Source organism: Microcaecilia unicolor, chromosome 3, assembly GCF_901765095.1.
Source record: "Microcaecilia unicolor chromosome 3, aMicUni1.1, whole genome shotgun sequence".
NCBI lineage: Eukaryota > Metazoa > Chordata > Amphibia > Gymnophiona > Siphonopidae > Microcaecilia > Microcaecilia unicolor.
This window is the reverse complement of record NC_044033.1, coordinates 323963048-323984775: the sequence shown is the minus strand read 5'-3', so window position 1 is coordinate 323984775 and position 21728 is coordinate 323963048. Positions and strand designations below refer to the sequence as shown.

Sequence of the window (21728 nt, the reverse complement as noted above, 5' to 3'; positions counted from 1 at the left end):
TGGAATTGCCTTTCGTATCCAGTATGACACCAATCATATCCTGGCTGCTGTGGCAACTAAAACCACAAATTTCTGGGTGTCGTGTCAGTTCCTTGTGGGGAACCATTCAATAACAAAGTATATATTGACATAGGTATTGGAACATTTAAAACATCTTTCAACAGTTGCATAACCATTTATCAATACTACTACTACTACTACTTATCATTTCTATAGCGCTACTAGATGTACACAGTGCTGTACTCTTGAACATGAAGAGACCGTCTCTGCTAGACAGAGCTTACAATCTAATTAGGACAGACAAATAGCACGATATTCCTGAGCTTTAGAACAATCCCACCAAATATGGGCAAAGGTGCCTGGCTGACTATATCTCCAACAAGCACGATTGCCTAACTTAAAAATTTGCTGTAGTTCAGCAGGAATATAATACCAATGAAGGTTTTAAAAGATTCCTTTAGACAGCCTCCCATTGTGCTCTATCCAGTTAATGCCCTAATAGGGACTCCCATTTCTCCTCGTAAATACGCACTAAGTATATGCACAAAAGAAATGCCTTAAAGTTGAGAGAGAAGTCCGCTTCCTATCCACTTACAAAAAATTTTCAACAAAGGAAAGTTCTCTCGCTCCTAATGAGGCAGTTCCTTCTTAATCATAAAGTCCTTGAGTTGGCAGTAATAAAAATAGTCATGAGCCTCTAAACCAAACTCACCCTGGACGGGCCACAAAAGGTATAAGATTCTTATCAATTATTAATTGTCCCAATGATTAAGACCAGGACCTATCCATTGCTCCCCGGCTTGAAACCTGGAGCGTACTGTATGGACATGTTATACAAGTAGAACTGATTTGGGAAAAATCTAGTCTGCACCACGTGCCATATAGCAAGCGTATACGCAGTGCCAATAGAAGCCCAGTTCTCCCTCAATGGTAACCATGACAATATTTGTAAGAAATGTGGTCCCATCAATGCCAGTTCTAAATGAACCCATTTTTTTTTTATCAGGGAATGCAGTCCATTCGAGTAGAGCTTTAAGTTGTGTGGCCTGATAGTAGCCAATCAAATTGGGCACATTCTGTCCCTCTGTACTCTTGGGGGTTTGTCTTTCCAAATAGAAGAAAAAAAAACTTTTTGTAATTTGATTAAGAAAGGCTTTAAGATTGGTAGTGGTAAACTGTCAAATAAATATTTATGCAAAACCATCATCTTCACTGTGTTTACTCTTCTCAGCCAGGACACTTGCAACCTTTTCCAGCAGTCCAAGATAGCCCTAAGAAGAGGGGGTTAATTAATAGTAAACAATCTGGAGAGATCCACTTGGGGGGGGGGGGTAGCTTTGTTTTTATGAATAAATGAAAAGTTGAAAGCCTGTTTATCTGTGCATAGTTCCATTGACGCTCTATTAGAAAGAGAGAATTTGAAAGGTATTGTTTGTATACTTCAATAAAAACATTTAAATTGAAAAACTATTTATTACATTTTTATTAAATATTACATTTATTACATTTCTATTTCCTATTACATTTCTCAAATTGACTAGAAGCAGTTCCACTCTTGATTTCACAGGTATCATAGAAGGTGTTCTTCTCTTGTTAACAACGTGAGATTTATCTCATAAATATCATGTTGAAACATTGCAATTGCATATTTCTACAGATTACTTAGTAATTAGGCAGCTACCAAAATAATTATCTTGTCACCTGCCTTGTGAACTGGAAGCTGGGTAGGACTATATTTTAAGTCAGCCGTTACTGAGCTTTTTCTGTATAATTAAAGTAGCACTTTATGGGGAAGGGGGTTTTGGGTTGATTAAATACTGTTACAAACCTAAGAGATGTGTGAAGCTATCGAGACCCTCTGGGCTATATTTTCTGTTTTAATATGTAAGAATTCTTCTGTCCCTCCCATGATATATTTGCAGTACTCTATATGCATGGTACATGATTATGTCTAGTAAACTGTTCAAAATGGTGTAATTGGTAACTATGGAATTGAAATGTACCATTACTGCACTAGCTACATTTTGCAAAATGGTTCAAAACAAGGTATTTCCTCTCCCTGATAATTTCAAGTTGTATAAACATTTGTGTTAAATTTACAAAATACACAAATACAGACTCTAGCATTTTTTTTCTTTAGGTTTTATGTCCGGCATGCAGAGGAACCCTCAGATATCCCAGTATGGATCACAACAGACAGGGCCTTCTATGTCTCCTCATCCATCACCTGGAAGTCAAATGCACCCTGGGATTACTAGCTTCCAACAAAGTAATTCTAGTGGTACATATGGGCCTCAGATGAGTTCATTTGGACCACAAGGTAAAAATATATAACAATCTGTAGCATTAAATATGCATTACAAAAATAATAGAAATTGTGTTTTCTAATATCTTTCTTCAAACAATAGAGTTTGTAGTGGGAACGGTTTTACAAAGCCTTATCTGTAAATACTAATTTATAATATTTCATATGTGCCACATTATTGGTGGAGCTATACAATTGAGCTGAATTTATTTTGTCTCATGAATTATAAGAAAGCCGCTCTTCTGTTTACTCTATTATTTCAGACTTGCATGTGGCCAATAACAAGGTATTGTATCAGACATACTGCTGTTAAATTGTAGCTATTCATATTTCTGAATTAGCTACTTTCTTATGTTCCTGATCTGGGAGCAGTATTTCAGCAACAGAACCACAGATTACCTCAAACTCATGAATTTGATTAACTCTTATTGGTTTTGATATTACAATTGGGATCTCTAACACTCTTAATTCGCTTGATAGCCTCACTGCAAATGTCAAATCAGAACCTATTTAAGGTTAGTTCATTTGTGACAGTATACTAAAATTGTCATCTTTCACAAATTTGGATCTGCATCTTAAAGAATTTGTAGGAAAGATTGACTGGCAGTTACTTAACTAAGCAATACAATTTTTAGTGAAAATATGGTATTACGGTTAAGTTTCACATTAGGGCAGATCCAGGAGGGCATTGAGGGAATAAGACATACCTGCTGCTTCTCTGAATTTGCTTCTTTTGCTTGTGTATGGACAAGAGGAGGGGAATGTCAAAAGCATCACTCCCGGCACCTAGTTGAGTAACTCCAATTTGGCATACCAAGCTTGATAGCTTTGGAGTCACAGCGGGGTCTGTTCTACCCAAATGCTGTCAGCAATAGCTCTCAGCAGCAATAGAGACAGGGTTTCTTTGAGCCCCGTGAACCGAATGGCGCTTTTGCAACTCGGAAGGAGACTGCTGGTGGAAGAACAGAGTAAGCTAGGCACAGAAGAACTCTGGGCTTGCTTGTACTGGCTGGGAGTTCACTGTTCGCAGAGTTGTTCCCCTTGGAAGGAGCAGTCCTAAAAAGAGCTGATGTGTCTGGTCATCTGGCTCGATTAAATGTGAGTGCTGCAGGTTGTGAATGGGGGGGGGGGGAACTCTCCATGGGGTACAAATGGAGGAAATTGTGAGCCCCCACCTCCATTGTTACTTGTGGTAACGTGAACAAGGGCAGTTTTGGAGCCAGGACAAATCGGAGCCACATAAGTGCAGGTAGAGGAAAATATTATTTATTGCAGTATCAGGTAGGGGTCCTGTTTCATTCACAAGTGGGGGAAATAAAAAATAAACACAAAAATGTTTGTTTGGTGTAACAAGGTTTTCCACTGGCTAGCTCCTGCAGGGTCATAGCTTACATTCTCCGAGGACAAGCAGGCTGCTTGTTCTCACTGATGGGTGATGTCCACGGCAGCCCCTCCAATCGGAATCTTCACTAGCAAAGTCCTTTGCTAGCCCTCGCGCGCCCGTGCGCACCGCGCATGCGCGGCCGTCTTCCCGCCCGAAACCGGCTCGAGCCGGTCAGTCTTCTTTCGTCCGCACTCGGTACGGTCGTGTTTTCGCCGTGTCGAGCCCCGGAGAGTCGACCTCGCGCGTCCTTTTTCGACGTGTTTTCTTCGGAAAATCCTAAAAACTGTTTGGGAAGTTCTCCGGAAGCCCTCTTGGGTTTCGTGTGCCCCTTCCCGTATTTTTCAGATTTTGCCCCGGTAAGTTTTCTTTCGTTGTCGGGGTAGGCCTCTTTTCGGCCTCGGTCGAGATTTTTTCTCCCTCAAAGTTTTGGTGCTCACTTCCGTCATTTCGGATTTTGATTTCGCCGGCGTGATTTTTCCGCCCATGACATCGAAGCCTTCCAGCGGCTTCAAAAAGTGCACCCAGTGCGCCCGGGTAATCTCGCTCACTGATAGGCACTCGTCATGTCTTCAGTGTCTGGGGGCCGAGCACCGTCCTCAGAACTGTAGTCTGTGTTCCCTGTTACAAAGGTGGACTCAGGTAGCGAGATTGGCCCAGTGGAACGTTTTGTTCTCGGGCTTTTCGTCGGCATCGACACCGGGGTCATCGAGTGCATCGACGTCGTCAGCGTCCAGACCTTCATCCTCGGCCGCCAGTGCATCGAGTGCATCGAGGCATCGGCCCTCTGCATCGGCGCCGAGACATCGGATAGCTGCATCGACGTCGGTGGTACCGGGACCTCGTCTGCTGATGTCGTCGGACGGTGGTGCATCGTCAGGAGTGCAGGTGAGGGCTGTCCATTCCCCTGCTGGTGGCGGTGAGCCTTCGGGTGGGTCTCCCCCTACCCTGAGGGCTCCTGCGGTACAGTCCCCCCGAGATCGACCTCCTTCGACCTCGGCCCCGAGGAAGCGACGGCTGGATTCTACGTCCTCCTCGTCGGTGCCGGGGAGCTCCGGTGACATGCTTCGGAAGAAATCGAAGAAGCATCGACACCGGTCTCCTCCCCGCGTCGGCACCGAGAGCTCTGGGTCGCCGAGGGAGTCGGCACCCAGCAGGCATCGGCACCGAGAGGACCGCTCACCCTCTGTTCAGGAGGTGCCGATGCGCTCCACTCTGGACAGCCCGGAACAGGTTCTGACGTCGACGCCTGCATCGACCTCTATGCCTTTCTCTGCAGCCGCTCTGAACGAGAGCCTCCGGGCCGTTCTTCCAGAGATTCTGGGAGAGCTGTTGCGCCCTACCCCTCCGGTACCGGCGGTGCTTGCGCCACCGGTACCGTCGAGCGTGGCGCCGGCTGGCCCATCGCCCGGGGTGAGGTCCCCGACGTCGGTACCGCGTGCGGTGCCGACTGCGGCCACCTCCCAGGAAGGCTCCCCGACTACGTCGGCGGAGGGAGCTTCGCCGATGCGGGCCAGGGAGTCTACCTCTCGACGCCCCCATCGTGGACGTGGCTCCACTGAGTCGAGCCGGGCGAGGTTGCAGACACAGGTTCGTGAACTTGTGTCTGACACCGAAGGTGAGGCCTCGTGGGAGGAAGAGGAGGACCCCAGATATTTCTCTGACGAGGAGTCTGAGGGTCTTCCTTCTGATCCCACTCCCTCCCCTGAAAGACAGCTTTCTCCTCCTGAGAGTCTGTCTTTCGCTTCCTTTGTCCGGGAGATGTCTACGGCCATCCCCTTCCCGGTGGTTGTGGAGGACGAGCCCAGGGCTGAAATGTTTGAGCTCCTGGACTATCCTTCTCCACCTAAGGAAGCGTCCACTGTTCCCTTGCACCATGTCCTGAAAAAGACATTGCTTGCGAACTGGACCAAACCATTAAGTAATCCCCACATTCCCAAGAAGATCGAGTCCCAGTACCGGATTCATGGGGACCCAGAGCTGATGCGCACTCAGTTGCCTCATGACTCTGGAGTTGTGGATCTGGCCCTAAAGAAGGCTAAGAGTTCTAGGGAGCATGCTTCGGCGCCCCTGGGCAAAGACTCTAAAACCTTAGACTCCTTTGGGAGGAAGGCCTACCATTCTTCTATGCTCATGGCCAAAATCCAGTCTTACCAGCTCTACACGAGCATACACATGCGGAACAATGTGCGGCAGTTGGCGGGCTTGGTTGATGCGCTTCCCCCGGAGCAAGCCAAGCCTTTTCAGGAGGTGGTCAGGCAGCTGAAGGCGTGCAGAAAATTCCTGGCCAGAGGGGTGTATGACACCTTTGATGTTGCGTCCAGGGCCGCTGCTCAAGGTGTGGTGATGCGCAGGCTCTCATGGCTGCGTGCCTCCGACCTGGAGAATAGACTCCAGCAGCGGATTGCGGACTCGCCTTGCCGTGCGGACAATATTTTTGGAGAGAAGGTCGAGCAGGTGGTAGAGCATCTCCACCAGCGGGATACCGCATTCGACAAGTTCTCCCGCCGGCAGCCTTCAGCATCTACCTCTACAGGTAGAAGATTTTTGGGGGGAAGGAGGACTGTTCCCTACTCTTCTGGCAAGCGTAGGTACAATCTGTTGGAATGTATTGTATTTTTACATGCATTGCCTGTCACCTATTATTTCTCTGTGATTACTCTGTGACCTCTGATGTGAATTACTTAGAGAGGTCACACAGCTATGCAACTTCCTGTGGGGGTCAGACACAGCAGATGCAGCACATGGAGCACATGGAGCTCATGATCTCTCCTAACCTGAGAGGATCTATGGTGGTGTGAGCATCCATTACCATCTAAGCACATGGAAGGAGCTGATAATACAAATGTATAGTAATATGTATATATAAGCCTGTCTGATTATAATCTAACTACAAACTGTGAGTAAACAGATGTTTTGTTACTTCAACTTTAAAGTGACTCAGCAGTGAATTATTCAGGGGTGAATGAGAGAGAGATGAAGAAAGAAATTAACATTTCTAAAGCTGAAGCTGTGTGTACTAAAATCTGCTAATTATTTACTACAAATAATCCAACACAATCCTCCTTCTCGACAGCCTGCGGCCCAGGCTAAGCCCCAGCGCGCTCGCTCTCGTCAGCAGCGTGCGCCTCAGCAAGGCCCCGCGGCGCCCCAGCAAAAGCAAAGGGCGAGCTTTTGACTGGCTCCAGCAGAGCATAGCCGACATCCAAGTGTCAGTGCCGGGCGACCTGCCGGTCGGGGGGAGGTTGAAAGCTTTTCACCAAAGGTGGCCTCTCATAACCTCCGATCAGTGGGTTCTGCAAATAGTCCGACAAGGATACACCCTAAATTTGGCCTCAAAACCTCCAAATTGTCCACCGGGAGCTCAGTCTTACAGCTTCCAGCACAAGCAGGTACTTGCAGAGGAACTCTCCGCCCTTCTCAGCGCCAATGCGGTCGAGCCCGTGCCATCCGGGCAAGAAGGGCTGGGATTCTATTCCAGGTACTTCCTTGTGGAAAAGAAAACAGGGGGGATGCGTCCCATCCTAGACCTAAGGGCCCTGAACAAATATCTCGTAAAAGAAAAGTTCAGGATGCTTTCCCTGGGCACCCTCCTTCCCATGATTCAGGAAAATGATTGGCTATGCTCTCTGGACTTGAAGGATGCCTATACACACATCCCGATACTGCCAGCTCACAGACAGTATCTGCGATTTCAGCTGGGCACACGTCACTTCCAGTACTGTGTGCTACCCTTTGGGCTCGCCTCTGCGCCCAGGGTGTTCACAAAGTGCTTGGCTGTAGTAGCAGCAGCACTTCGCAGGCTGGGGGTGCACGTGTTCCCATATCTCGACGATTGGCTGGTGAAGAACACGTCCGAGGCAGGAGCCCTGCAGTCCATGCAGATGACTATTCGCCTCCTGGAGCTACTGGGGTTTGTGATAAATTACCCAAAGTCCCATCTTCTTCCAGCACAGAGACTCGAATTCATAGGAGCTCTGCTGGATTCTCGGACGGCTCGTGCCTATCTCCCAGAGACGAGAGCCAACAACTTGTTGTCCCTCGTCTCCAGGGTGCGAACGTTCCAGCAGATCACAGCTCGGCAGATGTTGAGATTGCTGGGCCACATGGCCTCCACAGTTCATGTGACTCCCATGGCCCGCCTTCACATGAGATCTGCTCAATGGACCCTAGCTTCCCAGTGGTTTCAGGCTGCTGGGGATCTAGAGGACGTCATCCACCTGTCCACGAGTTTTCTCGAATCCCTGTATTGGTGGGCGATTTGGTCCAATTTGACTCTGGGACGTCCCTTCCAAATTCTTCAGCCACAAAAAGTGCTGACCACGGATGCGTCTCTCCTGGGATGGGGAGCTCATGTCGATGGGCTTCACACCCAAGGAAGCTGGTCCCTCCAGGAACGCGATCTACAGATCAATCTTCTGGAGTTGCGAGCAATCTGGAACGCTCTGAAGGCTTTCAGAGATCGGCTGCCCCACAAAATTATCCAAATTCAGACAGACAACCAGGTTGCCATGTACTATGTCAACAAGCAGGGGGGCACCGGATCTCGCCCCCTTTGTCAGGAAGCCGTCAGCATGTGGCTCTGGGCTCGCCGTCACGGCATGGTGCTCCAAGCCACATATCTGGCAGGCGTAAACAACAGTCTGGCCGACAGACTGAGCAGGATTATGCAACCTGACGAGTGGTCGCTCAACTCCCGAGTGGTGCGCCAGATCTTCCAAGCGTGGGGCACCCCCTTGGTGGATCTCTTTGCATCTCGAGCAAACCACAAAGTCCCTCAGTTCTGTTCCAGGCTTCAGGCCCACGGCAGACTGGCATCGGATGCCTTCCTCCTGGATTGGGGGGAGGGCCTGCTGTATGCTTATCCTCCCATTCCTCTGGTGGGGAAGACTTTGTTGAAACTCAAGCAAGACCGAGGCACCATGATTCTGATTGCTCCTTTTTGGCCGCGTCAGATCTGGTTCCCTCTTCTTCTGGAGTTATCCTCCGAAGAACCGTGGAGATTGGAGTGTTTTCCGACCCTCATCACACAGGACAAAGGGGCGCTTCTGCATCCCAGCCTCCGGTCCCTGGCTCTCACGGCCTGGATGTTGAGAGCGTAGACTTTGCCTCTTTGGGTCTGTCAGAGGGTGTCTCCCGTATCTTGCTTGCTTCCAGGAAAGATTCCACTAAGAGGAGTTACTTCTTTCTATGGAGGAGGTTTGCCGTCTGGTGTGACAGCAAGGCCTTAGATCCTCGCTCTTGTCCTACACAGACCCTGCTTGAATACCTTCTGCACTTGTCTGAGTCTGGTCTCAAGACCAACTCTGTAAGGGTTCACCTTAGTGCAATCAGTGCATACCATTACCGTGTGGAAGGTAAGCCGATCTCAGGACAGCCTTTAGTTGTTCGCTTCATGAGAGGTTTGCTTTTGTCAAAGCCCCCTGTCAAGCCTCCTACAGTGTCATGGGATCTCAATGTCGTTCTCACCCAGCTGATGAAACCTCCTTTTGAGCCACTGGATTCCTGCCATCTGAAGTACTTGACCTGGAAGGTCATTTTCTTGGTGGCAGTTACTTCAGCTCGTAGAGTCAGTGAGCTTCAGGCCCTGGTAGCCCAGGCCCCTTACACCAAATTTCATCATAACAGAGTAGTCCTCCGCACTCACCCTAAGTTCTTGCCAAAGGTCGTGTCGGAGTTCCATCTGAACCAGTCAATTGTCTTGCCAACATTTTTTCCCCGTCCTCATTCCTGCCCTGCTGAACGTCAGCTGCACACATTGGACTGCAAGAGAGCATTGGCCTTCTACCTGGAGCGGACACAGCCCAACAGACAGTCCGCCCAATTGTTTGTTTCTTTTGATCCCAATAGGAGGGGAGTGGCTGTAGGGAAACGCACCATATCCAATTGGCTAGCAGATTGCATTTCCTTCACTTACGCCCAGGCGGGGCTGACTCTTGAGGGTCATGTCACGGCTCATAATGTTAGAGCCATGGCTGCGTCGGTAGCCCACTTGAAGTCAGCCTCTATTGAAGAAATTTGCAAAGCTGCGACGTGGTCATCTGTCCACACATTCACATCTCATTACTGCCTGCAGCAGGATACCCGACGCGACAGTCGGTTCGGGCAGTCACTTCTTCAGAACCTGTTTGGGCTTTAGGATCCAACTCCACCCCCCGAGGGCCCTGTTTGTTCTGTTCCAGGCTGCACTCTGTTAGTTGGTAATTTTTTTAGGTCAATCTCAGTTATGTCCTCGCCGTTGCGAGGCCCAATTGACCATGGTTGTTGTTTGAGTGAGCCTGGGGGCTAGGGATACCCCATCAGTGAGAACAAGCAGCCTGCTTGTCCTTGGAGAAAGCGAATGCTACATACCTGTAGAAGGTATTCTCCGAGGACAGCAGGCTGATTGTTCTCACAAACCCGCCCGCCTCCCCTTTGGAGTTGTGTCTTCCCTTCTCTTGTCTTGCTACATATGAGACTGGCCGGCTCAAGCCGGTTTCGGGCGGGAAGACGGCCGCGCATGCGCGGTGCGCGCGAGGGCTAGCAAAGGACTTTGCTAGTGAAGATTCCGATTGGAGGGGCTGCCGTGGACGTCACCCATCAGTGAGAACAATCAGCCTGCTGTCCTCGGAGAATACCTTCTACAGGTATGTAGCATTCGCTTTATTGTCTCTCAGTACGGCAATACACTTTATTTCAGTGGTGTGCTGGAGCCGGCTCACATCGGCTCGCAAGAGCCGGTTGTTAAATGTATTGGCATCTTGTTGCGAGCCGGTTGTTGGCCCCTGCGAGCCGGCTCGCCTCTGCTCCCCTGGTCGTCCATCATCGTCTGCAGCTCTGCGAGTCCCCGATAGCCGTTTCCTTCTTACGCTGCACCCCTACCTTTAAAAATTTTATTTTCCCTCGAGGCGCGCCGGCGTTGAAGGCTTGAAGCGAAGGCAGCAGGCTCAGCTTGGTTCCAGGCCTTCCCTTCGCATCATGGCTCCGCCCTCGCGCAAACAGGAAATACGTCAGGCGGCTTACATATTGTATACAGGTACTTATTTGTACCTGGGGCATCCGTTACTGAAAGATAAAAGAATTAGGTCCTGAGCACTGCCGTTTGTGTGAAAGTTATACGTTACTCAGAAGACTAGTGCATAATATAGGAAATGTAAAATTCACTGAAGCTGCCGATATATACTATGAGAAACACAATCATTAAAAAGTCGGCGTAAGTCTCCCTCAGGAACTGCTAAACAATGAAAAAAGCTTACCCAAAGTAGATATGAACGTGAACTTCCACACATCTGTGGTAAATGCCTTCGGGTGAAAAACCACCAAGTAAAACAGTGCATGCGCAATAACGAGTCTATAACCCCTGGTGGAAGCGATGTGATGGATAAGTGACGTGACGTAAAGCAGTATGCTGATATAAGAAAACCGAGTGAAATAAGAGAAGAATAAATAGCAAAAATAAAGTTATTAAAAGAAACATGGAATTGGTAATAAAAATGTGAAGTGGGTATGTAATCTCTAAATCATATTGATACATCATATGTACCTAAAATTGTATTATAAGAAGGAAATGTTGTAGTATAATATTTGCCAAAAAAATGTACAGATGGGTACTATATGAAAGCACCATATGAGGAAAAAGCTCTGAACTCCATATAAACAGAAGTGTACATCTAAATCATCAGGATATACCATACTTTAAACAAACCAAGATGGTAATATGTACAAATATGAATACTACATGACTTATATGAACGTAATATACAACAAAAAAAAAATATATATATATATTATAGCCCTAGTTAATAAAATGCCCTGATGGTCAGAATTGTACATTATTCTCAAAACAATGCATTATCAAGTAAGATAGTTGTAAAATCATATAATCTAATAAGACAGGCTCTAGCATATACAAAAAACTATATTAAAATGTTGAACAATGCAAAATTGTCCTTAAAGCGATGCGTCCCTGATATTTAGTCATAACAAAGTTGACCTTAAGTATGATCATAAAATTACTGATAGGTCCAACTCTGCATTAAGCCCTGCGGGGGAGACAGTATTCAATTCAAGAATAACTCTTTGCTCCTGCTGTAATATAATAATATCAAAGTTTCCTCCCCACCATGGTGCTTTCACTACTTTGAATACAATAAAACGGAGATCTCCAAAGTTGTGAGAAAAATCCAAGCAGTGTTTAACTAGGGGTACTGTTATATTGCTTCTTCTAATATTACTTCAGTCATCCTTGTTTTTATCTTCCTGGTGGTTTTACCCATATAGATGTGCTTGCAAGAACATAAAATAAGGTATACCACCCCTTCTGTGTTTCAATTAGAAGAATATCTCAAAGGATAGGGCTTCTATGTACGTGGATGAATAAACACGGTAATAGACATAGATGATGAACACACTGAACATGATCTGCAGGGTTTATGTCCTGAGGTCAGTGCTATTGCAGACAGTGTAGGGGGAAGGGCAGAGGGGGGCCACAATCTCTTTGATGTTCTTACTGCCAGTGTAGGCAACAGTAAGCCATTTCTTTTGAAAACAGTAATGCCCCTCCAATATGTGCCAATGCTTCTATAAAATCTTCTTTATGTCTGCCGAGAAGTTTGAAAATTTCAAACTTAGACAATGTCAGGCTTTCTTTGTTCTTCACACGTCGTAATTTGCTCATCTCTGTCTGCAGCTTTAGCTCTATCTATACCCTTGATAATACAGTCTGTGGGGTAGCCCCTGTCTTGAGATTTCATAGCCATCGGCACCACCTGCTATTTGAATTCAGTATAATTGCTACACAATCTTCTTAGTCGTAGGAATTGAGAATAGGGCAGATTTTCTTTAAGATTTATGTTACGATAGCTCTGAAAATGAAGAAAGTGATTCTTATCAGTAGGTTTCTTGTATATCGTAGTAGTGAAGCTGTATGTGTTCTTCCTGAAAAGAATGTCCAGGAAAGGAATCTCCTTTGTGTCATAAGTCATTGTAAACCTTAAGTGTTGATTAAGACTATTCAACCATGTGTAGAATTCTTTCAGTCTCTGAATGCTACCCTTCCACTACACCAGTATATTATCGATGTATCTCCTCCAGAACCTTTATTTTTCTTGTTATGGGTGTGATTCCAAAAATTGATGATCCAAAAAAAGCTACATAAAGAATGGCAATACCAGGGGCCATAGTGGCCCCCATTGCAGTTCCCTTAATCTGTTTATAAAATTTACCTTGGAAACAGAAGTAATTTTCTTGAAGATGTATTGATGGAAGCTGTTCTATGAATTTAGTGGGTACTCTAGTATTTTCATCTCTGTCATTCAAAATATCTCTAATTACTTCTAAAACCTGTTGTTTAGGAATATTGGTGTATAATGATTCCAGATCAAAGGTGACTAGGATAGTATCTGTTAAATCACCATCAAATTCATGCAACAGATTAATGACTTGAAGAATCACAGCTATACGATTTGACAAAGGGGATAAAGGGTCTCAAAAAGGTGTCAATACAGATGGAGAGTGGTTCAAGGATGGAACCTATGCCTGACACATTCTGTCTTCTGGGGGGGGGGGGGGGGGGCATGAGAGTTTTTGGACTCATTCCAGTGCTGTATTATAGCTCCACCAGGTTCCCATCAGCTGCTTTTGCAGCTGGAGTACTTCCACAGAGGTATGTTGCTTTCCAGCTCATGTTGTAGCCAATTAACTTCCCCTGAGCTCTCATATTATTCCTTGGTTGCCTGGACGATCTCTTTGATTTTCTGTAGTTCCTTGAGCAGTTCCTCAGCCTGCTCTGGCAGAACCTTCTCTGAAGTTCTCATGGGGTTTAGTTTCTCTTACCGCTGGGTCACCTATCAGTCTGGGTTTCCACACCGAGATTTAATTCTGTAATGTCCCACTCCTTTTCCCAGCATACCAGCTGGACTTTCAGGAACTTAGATTCCAACTTTGTCTTGCTTGTGCAAGGTCTCCTTCCAGTGGTTTGGTCATCAACTGCCTTATTTGCTTGCTCTGTTGCGCAATGGTTTCCAACAACCCTCTCCTCTCCTTCCACTGCATCACAGATGAACTGAAGTTCAGCCATAAATTTTCCATTTTGCTGTATGAGTTTTCAGGCTGTCCTCATATTCCTTCTTTTCTTGAGCTTGCTTCCTAATCTGACTCTGAGCTTCAGCCAGTTGAATGTGGAGGAAGTCCTCTTCTTTTATACATTTAGTTGCTTGCTCAGAATCGTCCTCTAATTCAGCAATATAGCAGTTATTTCTTCCCGCCCTCCTGTATTGACCTGAGAATTGGTCCTGAATTCCACTAGCAGATCCAGGAGAGGGTCCTTTTCCTCCCATGAATGATATACCATTGCTTACACAGTCAAAGGCCTCCCATCTTTGTCACTTGTCCATGAGGATTTATTTAAGTAGTCTGTCTGAGAGGAAGAGATAAAAGGGGATTCATCAACTACAACTCCTAAGTTCAGAGGGCAGGGCGATGCCTCTGTTGCTGATGGCAAGTTGTAGGCAGTTTTGGATTTTCTGTATACTTGGGACTTACCTTCACAAAACAGCAAAAATGCGGGGCTACTATGTTCACCTCCATGGCATCTTCATTTATCTCTTGGCAGTTCCAGGCCTTATGACCTCTCTCTCGCTCCACACCTGAAACATGTGAGAGAGAAAGAGAGATTCTTGTGATCAGGTTGGAGGAAGGCATTGGTTATGTGGGGACAAGAGACTCTATCGCTCCACCCTGTTCTCTGGGGTGCCAGAGTTTGGGTCCTTAGAGTTCACAGATTCTGCCTTCCCTTACCTTCCCAGAACACTCAGCTTGTTTCCTATCTTTGTGGGGCTCAGATTCGGGTTGGGCTTTGAAAAAGGCCTTGGCTACCTCCTTGGCGCTCCCCGGCATCAGCTTAGGGTGTCACCTCACCCAGTATTTCATGGACGGAGGTAGACGATCAAGGAACAGTTTGAGGATGATAACTCTTACTATCTCCAAGCCAGTCTTTCCCTGTGGTTGGAGCCATCTGGAGGCTACCTCCATGAGCCAGTAAAAGAAACTCTGAGGATTTTATTTCACTTGTAGAGACCCCTTTTTGAAAATATTGTTGATATGTCTCGAGTGCAACCTACCCTCTCCAGAATGGCAGCCTTTACTTCTGCATAGGTGGCCATTCCATTGGAGTTGACATCTTGCAACGTAGTCGGGCTACAACCAGTCAGCAGGTTTCCTAAATATGCCATCCATGACACTTACGGCCACCCAGCCAGGTGAGTGGATCTATCGGAGTTTGTCAAAATGTAGTCTGGGTCATCTTCCAGTACTATCTTCGGTAATACCAGAACTGGAGTGTGTAGCCTGGGTGCCTGTAGTCTTGAGTTATTTGCACTAGGGAATTTTGCTGTACCTCCAAAGAATTTTGCAATGCCTGTTGTTGCTCACATTGCTTCTGCACAATAGTCTGCAGCATCTGCTTCCCCTAGAGCAGGGCCTGGAGCAGTCTTTTTCCATGTTTTCCATGCAGCAGTAGCGCATTCAGCATGGGAGGAAGAAACCAGAAAATAAAGCCTGCCTGTCAGGCACTAACTATACTCCCCCCCCCCCCCCCCCCCAGTTCCTGACTAGGGCAGGATGTTCCTGCATGGTAGTCATACAAGACCCAGAGCCCGGGAGGCTAAGGATTCCAGCAGCTTCTGGTAGGATAAGCTCCTATCCCACTACTGCCACCATATGTATTAACATGAGTGAGGGCAGGCCTGGAGCCACACTGTGGGTTAAGGTAAAGGAAAATACTATGTATTGTAGTATCAGGTAGGGGTCCTGTTTCATTCATAGGTGGGGGAAGATAAGTAAACACAAAAATGTTCCTTAGATGTAACAAGGTTCTCCAGTGGCCAGCTCTGCAGAGCCACAGCATACATTACTGTCTATTAGCATGGCAATACAATTTACTTGTCTCTGGCCCTGTTCCCCAGTTACCAATGTAATCTCTAGGAGTTACTTAGGTCAAAATCCAAAATTGCAAGTTTCCCAGTTGACAATGACCTACCTGACTGTAGTAGTTGCAGTTCACATGTAGGTGATGGAGGCAAATGTGGTTGGCCTCACTGCTTCCTTCTGGGCCTCTCTAACCTAGCTGTAAATTGAGCTTTTCTACTTGTTGGAACATGCCCTCCTGGCTCCACCTCTCCCATGTCACACCCCTGAGTTTTAAGGTGGTTCTGACTGTGAGGCAGTATCCTTAAGGGGAAGTGGCTATGTGCTATAGACTCCCTCACATTACCCTTGAGGTGCTCTGGGACACAATACAAGGCTTAAATTCCTCTCTTTTGAAAGTATCTGAAAAATGAAGGGTGATATTTAAATTGCTTTCTAAAATTGTTGTTATTCAGGCCCAGGAGTGTGATCATCAAGCTGGTAAAGTAACCTCTCTGAAAATAAAGCTGAAGGAAGTGCAAGAGCTTAGTGGAGCATTTGTGAGAAATAGAAACATAGAATACTTGGAGAATCAGCTAAGAAGGCATAATTTATGTTTCCTGAATTTTCTGAAATCCGCAATTATATCTTCAATGGATTTGGTGAGATGTTATTTTATGGAAATACTCCCACCAATTATAAAGAGCACAGTATGTATCTGGAAAGAATACAGGGGGGTAGAAAACCAAGGAAGGAATGCTCTGGGTATGGATTTGGCTGGTTTTCTTGAATCTTCAATAGAAGTAATAGAGACTAACTTTAGTAGTTATATTTGCCCTGGAAATGGATCGCAACAATATACTGTGCCTTTACTTTTGAATATAAATGAGCAGTGTTTAAAGATACGTATTTTCCCTGATTTCTCTTGAGATATTGAGGAATGGTGCAGGTATTCTTGGCCTTGCCGTCAAGATTGTAAGCGTTAAGTGCCAATTTTATTTTTAAATTTCTCTGTATATGTGTCACGCACTGCCCACCTAATGGCCTGGACAAAGTATCCAAGTGTCTGCACTGTCCACCTGAAGACGTGGACTGAATGTCCAAATCTCTGCACTGTTCACCCGAAGCTTAGACTGAGTACAGTGGTGTGCTGGAGCCGGCTCGCACCGGCTCGCAAGAGCCACTTGTTAACTTTGCTCGGCTCTTGCGAGCCGGTTGTTGAGACCCGCGAGCCGGCTCTCCTCCCTCCCTCTTCCCTCACATCACCGACCTGACGAATTCTTCGGGGCAGGCAGTCTTGCCTGCCCGCTGCAAGTGCTGACACTCCCCTGCTGGCGCTGCAGGTTCGCACTTTAAAAATGGCCGCCGAGACTTCGCCATTGTAAGTCTCGGCGGCCATTTTGAAGCGCGAACCGGCAGCGCCAGCGGGGGACTGAGTCAATGCTTACAGCAGGCAGGCAAGACTGCCTGCCCCGAAGAATTAAAGGAGTCAGATCGGTGACGGGAGGGAGGAGAATTCTATTAACAACTCGGGAGGGGGTGGCAGGGGAGAGAACTAGGGAGTCGCTGGGCATGGGTGGATCATGGAGGGGAGAGAAGGGTCGTCGCTGGGCATGGGTGGATCATGGAGGGGAGAGAAGGGTCGTCGCTGTGTATAGGTGGATGGAGGGCAGGGGAGAGGAGGGTCACTGCTGGATTGGGTGGCTGGAGGGCAGGGGAAAGGAGGGTTACTGGGTATGGGTGCATGCAGGGCAGGGGAGAGAAGGGTCGCTAGGTATATAGGTGCATATAGGGCAGGGGAGAGGAGGGTCACCGGACATGGGTGGATGGAGGGCAGGGGAGAGGAGGGTCCCTTTCCTCCTTTCCTGAAGTTACTATTGAGGAAACTACACTTCTGCTTTCTTCCTCAAAATGTACCACCTGTTCCTCTGATCCCATTCCCACCCACCTTCTTAATGCCATCTCTCCTGCTCTTATTCCTTTTATCTGTCACATTCTCAACCTCTCACTTTCCACTGCGACTGTCCCTGCTGCCTTTAAACATGCTGTGGTCACACCTCTCCTTAGGAAGCCTTCACTCGACCCTACTTGTCCCTCTAATTACCGACCCATCTCCCTCCTTCCTTTTCTCTCCAAATTACTTGAGCGTGCTGTTCACCGCCGCTGCCTTGATTTTCTTTCCTCACATGCTATTCTTGACCCACTACAATCTGGTTTTCGCCCTCTCCACTCAACCGAAACTGCGCTTACTAAAGTCTCCAATGACCTATTACTGGCTAAATCCAGAGGTCAATATTCCATCCTCATTCTTCTTGATCTTTCCGCTGCTTTTGACACTGTCGATCACAGCATACTTCTCGATACCCTGTCCTCACTTGGATTCCAGGGCTCTGTCCTTTCCTGGTTCTCTTCCTACCTCTCCCTCCGCACCTTTAGTGTTCACTCTGGTGGATCCTCTTCTACTTCTATCCCTCTGCCTGTCGGCGTACCTCAGGGTTCTGTTCTTGGTCCCCTCCTCTTTCTATCTACACTTCTTCCCTTGGTTCATTAATCTCATCCCATGGCTTTTCCTACCATCTCTATGCTGATGACTCCCAAATCTACCTTTCTACCCCTGATATCTCACCTTGCATCCAAACCAAAGTTTCAGCGTGCTTGTCTGACATTGCTGTCTGGATGTCTCAACGCCACCTGAAATTAAATATGACCAAAACCGAGCTTCTCATTTTCCCCCCCCAAACCAACCTCCCGCTCCCCCCGTTTTCTATTTCTGTTGATGGCTCTCTCATTCTCCCTGTCTCCTCAGCCCGAAACCTTGGGGTCATCTTTGACTCTTCTCTCTCCTTCTCTGCTCATATCCAGCAGATTGCCAAGACCTGTCGTTTCTTTCTTTACAACATCCGTAAAATCCGCCCCTTTCTTTCCGAGCACTCTACCAAAACCCTCATCCACACCCTTGTCACCTCTCGTTTAGACTACTGCAATCTGCTTCTTGCTGGCCTCCCACTTAGTCACCTCTCCCCTCTCCAGTCGGTTCAAAACTCTGCTGCCAGTCTCATCTTCCGCCAGGGTCGCTTTACTCATACTACCCCTCTTCTCAAGACCCTTCACTGGCTCCCTATCCGTTTTCCGCATCCTGTTCAAAACTTCTTCTACTAACCTATAAATGTACTCACTCTGCTGCTCCCCAGTATCTCTCCACACTCGTCCATCCCTACAACCCCTTCCCGTGCACTCCGCTCCATGGATAAATCCTTCTTATCTGTTCCCTTCTCCACTACTGCCAACTCCAGACTTCGCGCCTTTTGTCTCGCTGCACCCTACGCCTGGAATAAACTTCCTGAGCCCCTACGTCTTGCCCCATCCTTGGCCACCTTTAAATCTAGACTGAAAGCCCACCTCTTTAACATTGCTTTTGACTCGTAACCACTTGTAACCACTCGCCTCCACCTACCCTCCTCTCTTCCTTCCCGTTCACATTAATTGATTTGATTTGCTTACTTTATTTATTTTTTTTGTCTATTAGATTGTAAGCTCTTTGAGCAGGGACTGTCTTCTATGTTTGTGCAGCGCTGCGTATGCTTTGTAGCGCTATAGAAATGCTAAATAGTAGTAGTAGTAGTAGGGGAGAGGAGGGTCGCTGGACATGGGTGGATGGAGGGCAGGGGAGAGGAGGGGAGAGAGAAGAAATGCTGGACATGGATGGAGGGGAGGGAAGAGTGAGGAAGGAGATGAGATGAGGGAAAAGGAAGAGAGGAGAAAAACTGCACATGGATGAAGAAAATAGGCAGAAGTTGAGGACCAGAAATGAAGAAGAAAGGAAAGAAATAAATGGAAAGGAAGCCGTGGAAACGGAGTTCAGAGGACAGATAGCAGCAGAATCGGATACTGGGCCAGCATGATCAGAAAAACAGTCACCAGACAAAAAAGGTAGAAAAAAAATCATTTTATTTTCATTATAGTGTTTGGAATATGTTCACTTTGAGAATCGGGTGTTCAACATTAAAGTTTATATTTATTTACTTATTTATGGCATTTATCCCATATTAAACATGAATTAGATTGGAACCTGGGATCATTTAATTTTTTTTTTCCTGGAGAGAGTAATGCATTGCCGCCGCCCCCCCCCCCCCCCCCCCCCCCCCCCGGCTATAGACAGCTGTGCAATTTTGGGGCGGTGCAGAGGTGGACCGGGGAGAGAGCCTGTTGTTAAAAATTTACCAGCACACCACTGACTGAGTATCTAAATCTCTGCATCGTCCACCCATAGGCATGGACCGAGTATCCAATTCTCCAGCAACCAGGTAATCCAGAGTAAACATAGGTCCACCACTTCTGGGCCCAAAACTCAAAACAAGAAGGTGGATCTCAGAAAAGGTCCATCCACGAGCAGTCCTTTGGAATCCACACAGGGGTCCAAATGTAAAGGGTTGCTGTGGGACAAACTGAGATCCATGTAGTGACTTTATATTTCCTTGCTTTAGTCTGGCTCCAGAGCTGGAGGTTTTCCTCCCTCCGTGACGGGACGTACACCCTGTCACAGTATGTGTGATCATTTTTGAGGGTATAACTTATAATTTCTTTGACTCTAAGTAGCTCTTGGATTTTATTTCAGCAAAAGAGGAGCTTAAGATGCCTGTGTGTTCATTGTTAGTAAGGTAGACTGAGATGGGCATGCCGAGTTAATGTTACTTCATTATATTTCCTTTTTCTTTTCTCATAGCTTGGATCTAATTTTCCTTAACCTAATTTGTGAGCTAATGTGATATTATTATTTTATTTTTGCTTTAATTCATTATGGATGTTGTTGCATACTTGTTCCTTAATCATGGATTATTGAAGTGATTTGAATTTGTAAATCTATTAAAAATTAAAAGAAAAAAACATATGGTATTACTATTTGGTGTTTATTCTCTTGAAATATGGCACAATACAGTTTGGTGTAGTTTACCCTTAAATTCATTGATACATGCTCCTGAAATGAGTAGGGTTAAAACAACTTGTTAAGTTTTTAATGTGATTATCATACTAAATAGAGAGATGTGGAATGAAATGTTGAAAAGATAGGGCAAGGTACTTGTTTGCAGTGCTCTGAAAACTCGGTTTTGGTCGTTCTAATATAATATCTGTTCACTTGTTTCATTTTAAATATGGACTAGTAGTATAAATTTGCTCATGTTTTTTAATTAAATAATTAAATAACCACAGAAGTATTACTTTAATGGCCTTCAACTGTCTGTGCGTATGGGTCTGTGGTGAATAAGGGTCTGCATGAAATGTTTTTTCATTTCATTTTGGGGGTTTCTTGTATTTAATTTGTTTTGTTTCTTTAAAATGAAATAAACCTACCTCCCTAACGCCCCCCCCCCCAAAAAAAAACCCAGAAAGTAAGCAAAAAATGTCTATTCTCCCTCTTCCTAAGCCACTGCTGTCATTGCTTAAGTTATTTTTAGAAAGTTGCCCTCTTGCTCTCCTGCTTCATCTTGTCAAGATGGCACCAGCTGACTTGAGGCTGGCACATTTTGTTAGACATCATTGTACTGTACAGGAAAATGACACCAGGCTTGAATTAGCCAATACCATCTTGACAAAAGGTAGGAGAGAAACTGGAGCACTCATGCCCTAGGAAGAATATAAATGGTATAGAGTGTCAGTTGGACCTGAGGAAGGTCCAGGGGTGAGGATGGTTAAGTGCAGCAGCAGTGGCTTAAGGGAAAAAGAAACCATTGGTGACATTTCCTGTTGTATTTCAAATGATAGTATATCCCCACAGAGGTAAAGGTGGTAGTAGTGTATGCCAATAGAAAATTAGTTGTTGTTTTTTTACAGTATTTCAGAGCAAGGTTGGCATTTTTTGGATGTGCTTATAGGGAGCTCCATAATTATTGTAAAAAGAAGATTACAGTTCACTTTCACACATTGAAAGATTATAGCATTGTGTAGGGTATGCTGCACCTTTTGTCTCCTGGGTTCTCTTTAGTTTTTTCTCTGTTTACCCCCACCCAGACTTTTCTCATTTGTGGAAAGAACCGGGTATAGCTTTATTAACACTGCATATCTGACGATAACATCCACAATAATAACAACCATCACCATAGTATATCTTCTTATCTCACCTTTATGACAGGTTGATGATTGTCTTCGCCCAGCTTGTGGAGT

The 21728-nt window shown here is 46.1% G+C and overlaps 1 protein-coding gene across 2 annotated transcripts in view; it reads left to right on the top strand.

Moving 5' to 3' along the window:
- The window catches only part of LOC115466843 (AT-rich interactive domain-containing protein 1B-like), a 1026314-nt gene that overhangs the window by 771837 nt on the left and 232749 nt on the right, over positions 1–21728 (top strand). For both annotated transcript variants that reach the window (XM_030198387.1, XM_030198389.1), the window contains exon 7: positions 2141–2320. In XM_030198387.1, the coding sequence (XP_030054247.1) occupies positions 2141–2320 (180 nt within the window). The remainder of the gene's footprint in view (positions 1–2140; positions 2321–21728) is intronic.